Raw genomic sequence first — 6454 nt, forward strand, 5'->3', positions numbered from 1 at the left:
CCTCCGGTAACCTCTTGCCCTTAGACGCGCCGAGAGCGGTCACAATCTTGTCCAGCTCAACCCCAAAGAGCAGCTTGCCTTAAAAAGGCAACTTAGCCAGGCGAGACTTAGAAGCGTGGTCAACAGACCAATGCTTTAGCCAAAGCCACCGCCGTGCGGAGACTGTCTGAGCCATACTTTTAGCCGAGGCTCTCAAGACATCATACAGCAAGTCTGCCAAGTAGGCCAAGCCCGATTCCAGGGCTGGTCAATCAGCCCTCAAGGAAGGATCAGAGCCCTGGCCACATAGGAGCCGCAAATTGAGGCCTGCAAACTTAAAGCAGCCGCCTCGAAGGACAACTTTAAAGCCGCCTTCAATGTCCTGTCTTGGGCGTCCTTTAGGGCCGTGCCACCTTCCACCAGCAACGCCGTTTTCTTAGTCACCACAGTGATTAAAGAATCCACGGTAGGCCCAAGAAAGGCCTCCCTTTCACCTTCAGGCAGAGGATAGAGGCGGGACAAAGCCCTAGCCACTTTAAGGCTCGCTTGTGGAAAATCCCAATGAGCCGAAATCAAGGTGTGCATGGCTTCATGCACGTGGAAGGATCTAGGCGGGCGCTTCGTCCCCAGCATAATGGCAGAGTCAACAGAGGCTGAGGGAGAGACGTCCTCCGGAGAGGAAATCTTCAAAATGCTCATTGCCTGCACAAACAGGTTGGGCAAATCCTCTGAGCGAAAGATCCGTGCTGCAGAGGGGTCATCCGCTCCAGCCGAGCGGGAATCCGTCTCCTCCAAGGAATCCCCAAAGGATCGTTGGGAGAACTCAGATATGCTGCCCTCATCTACATCAGAGGAGACAGAGTCCTCTAGGGCCTGGAAGTCCACTCGAGGGCGTTTGCTTCCGGAGGCCTCAACCCCTTGATCAGAGGGGGGAGCCGGGGCAGCGTTTAGCATAAGAAGAGCCTGATGCAGTAGCAAAATTAACTCGGGGAGAACCCCCTAGACTGTGCACTTCTTCCGCCTGGGCCACGGCCCTAGACACACACTCAACCGGGGGGGGGGGGGGGGGGGGGGGGGGGGGGGGGGGGGGGGGGGGGAACATGCTGTGCATCCAAAATGGCGTCTGGCGCGAAACTCTGAGGAGCCGCGCGGAAAGAACGGCGCTTAACTTTCGCCGCTTTCTTGCCGTCGCCCGAATCAAGGGCGATCATAGCATTAACGTCTCCTACCTCGAGGGCGGCCCAAGAAGAAGCCGTCCGAGCAGCCAAAATGGGGGGGGGGGCGAGCAGCGGGGGATGGGCGCTTATGGCGGGAAAAAACCGCCGCACCGGAGGAAGAACCGGGAAACTGACCGGACTCCAAACTGACGCCCAAACAAAAGCGAGTCAGGCTTTGAAACCCCCGCATCCCCGCTAGACGCACACACGCGGTCCGGGGAGCGAATCTTCGCGCCCTCGCCCTCCGACGCCATAAGCCACGTGGAGACTGAACGGGGAACCCCCTGCCCGCTATAAAAGGTAAAATTACCTGCTTCTCGCTCCGAGCTGTAACGAACTGGTGTCCCAGTGAGCAGCTGCAATAAACGCTGATATAAACGTTGAAATAAATGCCCTTAAAAGACGTTCAAATTTTTTTTTTTTTTTTTTTTTTAACAGAGCCAGCGGGAGGGGGGAGAAAAGGAGGGACCTGGCACCACCAGGTTTGCACTTGCTCAAGAAGAGCCCTCAACCCCAGGTACTCAACAAAACCTAAGAATTAGGCTTGGAGACCTAGCCAGAGCTGCTGTTGTGTGTCACCACCACCCGCTGAGATAGAGAACATACTGAGGAGTTTCCGGCAGCACATGACCACATATAGGGAGGCAAAAGGATTGCTCTCTATCTCCACCTGCTGGTAGATGGACACAACCCACCAGTCTATGGATTGATCGGCATGATGATATGAAAGATAAGGTTCAAAGAAGAATGACCAAAATGATAAAGGGGATAGAACTCCTCATATGAGGAAAGGCTAAAAAGGTTAGGGCTCTTCAGCTTGGAAAAGAGACTGATAAGGGGAGATGATGAAGGTCTACAAAATCCTGGAGGGGTGTAAACGAGTAAAAGACAAGGGGGCACTCAAGGAAGTTATATGGAAATACTTTTAAAGCAAATAGGGGGAAATGTTTTTCATTCAACCAATAGTTAAGCTCTGGCACTCTTTGCCGGAGGATGTAGTAAAGAGCAGTTAGTGTATCTGGGTTTAAAAAAGGTTTGGTCAAAAGAGCATTTTACATGGGCCTTTCCCCCTGGGGAGAGTGCCCAAGTGAGAGCAGAAGGGGCAGACCTGGGACATATGTTCTGGCTATGCAAAGCAGTGGAGAAATTCTGGAAAGAAATAATCCAATACGTAAACTCAATCTGGAAGCAGGGCTGGACTTAGCTGTCCAAACAGGAGGGTCGGATGATAACAAATAGTCGACCCACAGTAAAAGGCTTTACAGCATTTACCCAGTGTGCTGTAATTGTGGGCAAGCAAGTTATTTTGACAGAATGGTTGTCAACAGGGGGCCTGACACTGCAACAGTGGAGGACGCAAATGTTACAGATACTGCGCACAGAAAGGATGGGAGTAACAGACATCAACTCACAAATTGGAGAATTACAGCAACGGTGGACCCCCTTTTGGAACACTAACTCCCCCAGCACGTAGCCATCTTCTAAACTTGCAATGAACATACAAAATCAGAAGACAGACTATCAAGAACAAGGGAAAGGCGTTGGGGGGAGGGTTTTTGTTGAGGGGATAAAAAGAAAATGGATGGTGAACAGTTGTAGATGTTATAATATTCTGTTTATAATGGCTTGTCACATCAATAAACATGATTTAAATATAAAAAGGTTTGGACGAGCTCCTGGAGGAAAAGTTCATAGTCTGCTATTGAAAACAGACATGGGGAAGCTACTGCTTGTTTTGGAATTGGTAGCATGGAATGTTGCTACTATTTGGGTTTCTGACAGGTACTTGTGACCTGGATTGGTCACTGCTGGAAGCAAGATACTGGGCTAGATGAACCATTGGTCTGACCCAGTTTAGTTGTTTTTATGGGTCAACACAGCAAAATACCCCTAGCCTAGGCATCTCAATTCTGATTGCAGATCCTTTCACTACACTACACAAAAATAGCTTTATACATCATAGCCACTTCACTACAATATACAGTTTCATGTTCTTCTTGAATTATGCTCACCATACATAATTATCGCTACCCTCAGAATATACATGGGGGCTCATTTTCAAAACACTTAGCCTTACAAAGTTCCATAGTAACCTATGGAACTTTGTAAGGCTAAGTGCTTTGAAAATACGCCTCATGGTCTTATACTGTTATCCATCCCTATGTACATATTATAAAACACAAAAACTGATATAAACTCCCATACCAAGCCACAGACATTTGACAGCACTCCTCAATGTCTGTCAGCTCAGACATAGTAACTGTCCCAGCTGTCCCATATAGTAACATAGTAGATGACGGCAGAAAAAGACCTGCACGGTCCATCCAGTCTGCCCAACAAGATAACTCATATTTGCTGCTTTTTGTGTATACCCTACTTTGATTTGTACGTATGCTCTTCAGGGCACAGACCGTATATGTCTGCCCCGCACTATCCCCGCCTCCCAACCACCAGCCCCACCTCCCAACCACCGGCTCTGGCACAGGCACAGACTGTATAAGTCTGCCCAGCACTATCCTCACCTCCCCAGCCCTGCCTCCCAACCCCGGCACAGACCGTACAAGTCTGCCCAGCCCTATCCCCGCCTCCCAACCACCAGTCCCGCTTCCCACCACCGGCTCTGGCACAGACCGTATAAGTCTGCCCAGCCCTATCCCCGCCTCCCAACCACCAGTCCCGCTTCCCACCACCAGCTCTGGCACAGACCGTATAAGTCGGCACAGCCCTATCCCCGCCTCCCAACCACCAGCCCCGCCTCCCGATCTTGACTAAGCTCCTGAGGTAACAGTCCCAGCAGGCTCCCAGCTCAGAAATAGTAACTGCTCACACTGTATGTACACACAGCATCCTATCATACAGAGAGACAGGCCTATAACTGATCACATAATACAACACCGTCTTCCTCTAGCCGCTGCACGTACAGCAAATGACGTCTTACATATGTCCTGCCTGATTTGGGCCGTATAATACATACCTGGTCAGATACACGTACAATGTGTTCTTGCTGGTGGAGGGGGAGAGAAAAGGGAACCATCATCCCCTCGCCTCACCTCAAAGAACGCCTATTTCTGACCATAATATAATAACATTCCTACACACGTACATCTATCCTACTTGGCAACAGAACACCCCATGTGTCTTCTTACCCAAAAGAAAGCCTCTTCGTTGGGGACGGTACGGCAGGGTTGGGTTTAGACAGGCGTTCCCTGACGTCCCGCGGTCTGGCTCCAGCGATGGGGGTCTCGGACCTGGAAAGGTAGCTGCCCATGAGGCTTGGATCCACGGGACTAAAGTCGAAGGCCCTCACCTGGTTCTCCTGCTCCTGTTGCTGCTGCCAGAGCCGGTTTCGCCGCCCCGGAACCCCGTTCAGCCGCACGTCCTGCGAGAGCGCGAGCCGGAGCCTGGGCCCCGAGGGGAGCTCCGCACCTTGATAACCCCACCAGAAGCCGGTAACAGCGACTGCACACAGCGCCACCACACACAACCAGGCTAGCGCCGGCACCAGTGAACAGGCCACAGCCAGCCCAAGAAACACCAGTGCTGCCGCAACCGTCACTCCTACCGTCGAGCTCTGCGGCGCCGGCTGCCGCCGTCTGTGCTCCCGTCTTCGACAATGCCCCAGGCCCTCTCCCGCCGGAGACATGGCGGCTCCGCGCCGCGGGAGGACTTAAATGTCCCAGCGTGCCCCGCGCGCGCCCCCTCACGGCGCTCTGCGTCACCGCACCGCCACTGCTTAGCAACCGCCGCGAGAGCTTTCCCGCCTCTTTTGTCTTACTCTTTTCTGCTTCAGACAGGGGATACGGGTGGCGTCCCTGATAGTACAAGTCAGTTATAAAAAAGTAAGCTGGTCTAATACGTCAGAGCTACCGAGTTTCCGAGGTCCAGTCAAGGTGGGAGAGTGTTTTTAGCCAGTCCTGGTTTGGAACTTACGGCCCTAACAGTGTGGGAGTTGTACCCACCTTTGATTCTACCTATTCAAATCTGCGCTGCAGAATGGATCCCATAATGCATCGTTTGCCTGAAATTAAGGACTGTCTTGAGCTTGAAGCCTTCCTCTTAGAACTTGGTAACTTTGCAGTTCTGATAGTTTGATCCACTGGTTCCCAATCCTGTTCTTTGGTACCACAGCACGTCAGATTTTCTGGATATCCACCTTGAATATGCATGCGAGAAATGTGCGTGCAATGGAAGCGGCGCATGCAAACTAATCTTATGCATATTCAGTGTGGATATCCAGAAATCCCAACTGGCTAGAGTTCCCCAGGACAGGTTTGGGAATCAATTGCAGTGATTCTCAACCCAGTCTTCAGTGCACACTCAGTCATTCACATTTTCAGGATATCCACGATTAATATGCATGAGATTCATTTGCATGCACACTACTGCCTTCTTGGCATGCAAATCTATCTCGTCCATAGTCATTGTGGATATAAACCCAGACTACTGGCTAATTGTGTCCTCAGGACTGGGTTGTGAACCACTGCACTATTATACACTATGCTATGGTAATTTTCTAACAAAAAAAAGGGATTGAGATAGAGTTACCAAGTTACCCATTCTCCTGGAGGGACACTTTTTGGCTGATCCATAGATGTCAAGTTATCCAGTTCCAGGCTGGAGATTTTGGGACAATCCTGGATTTCTGAGCACCCAATCCTGATGCATTATGGAGCATGCAACACTGATTTCAATGGGTAGGATCAGGCACTACAAATACTTTGGGATGTAAGTTAAAAACCAGGACTGGCCAAAATTTCTCCAGCCTGGAATTGAGTAAGTTGGCATCTCTGCTGGTCCTGGTTTAAAACTTACATTCTAATGCAGTTTAGTATTTGTAGTCCAGGATTCTATCTATTGATTTCAGTGCTGCAGGTCCCATAATGCACATGATGAGGTTGGCAGACATCCAGGATGAGGCAAAAAGTCTCCCTCCTAGAATGGGTAACTTCCATATCATCAAGCTGATCAATCCATAGACTGGTGGGTTGTGTCCATCTACCAGCAGGTGGAGATAGAGAGCAAACTTTTGCCTCCCTATATGTGGTCATGTGCTGCCGGAAACTCCCCAGTATGTTCTCTATCTCAGCAGGTGGTGGTCACACACAGCAGCAGCTCTGGCTAGGCCTCCAAGCCTAATTTTTAGGTTTTGTTGAGTGCCTGGGGTTGAGGGCTCTTTTGAGCAAGTGCAAACCTGGTGGTGGCAGGTCCCTCCTTTTCTCCCCCCTCCCGCTGGCTCCGTTAAAAAAAAAAAAAAAATT

The 6454-nt window shown here is 50.6% G+C and overlaps 1 protein-coding gene across 1 annotated transcript in view; it reads right to left on the minus strand.

Moving 5' to 3' along the window:
• The window catches only part of POM121 (POM121 transmembrane nucleoporin), a 303987-nt gene extending 299145 nt beyond the window's left edge, over positions 1 to 4842 (minus strand). Inside the window, 1 exon segment of the mRNA XM_030186032.1 lies at positions 4343 to 4842. Within this exon segment, the coding sequence (XP_030041892.1) occupies positions 4343 to 4839 (497 nt within the window). The 5' untranslated portion in view covers positions 4840 to 4842.
• Positions 4843 to 6454: the final 1612 nt, after the last annotated feature.

This window comes from Microcaecilia unicolor, chromosome 13 (genome assembly GCF_901765095.1).
Source record: "Microcaecilia unicolor chromosome 13, aMicUni1.1, whole genome shotgun sequence".
NCBI lineage: Eukaryota > Metazoa > Chordata > Amphibia > Gymnophiona > Siphonopidae > Microcaecilia > Microcaecilia unicolor.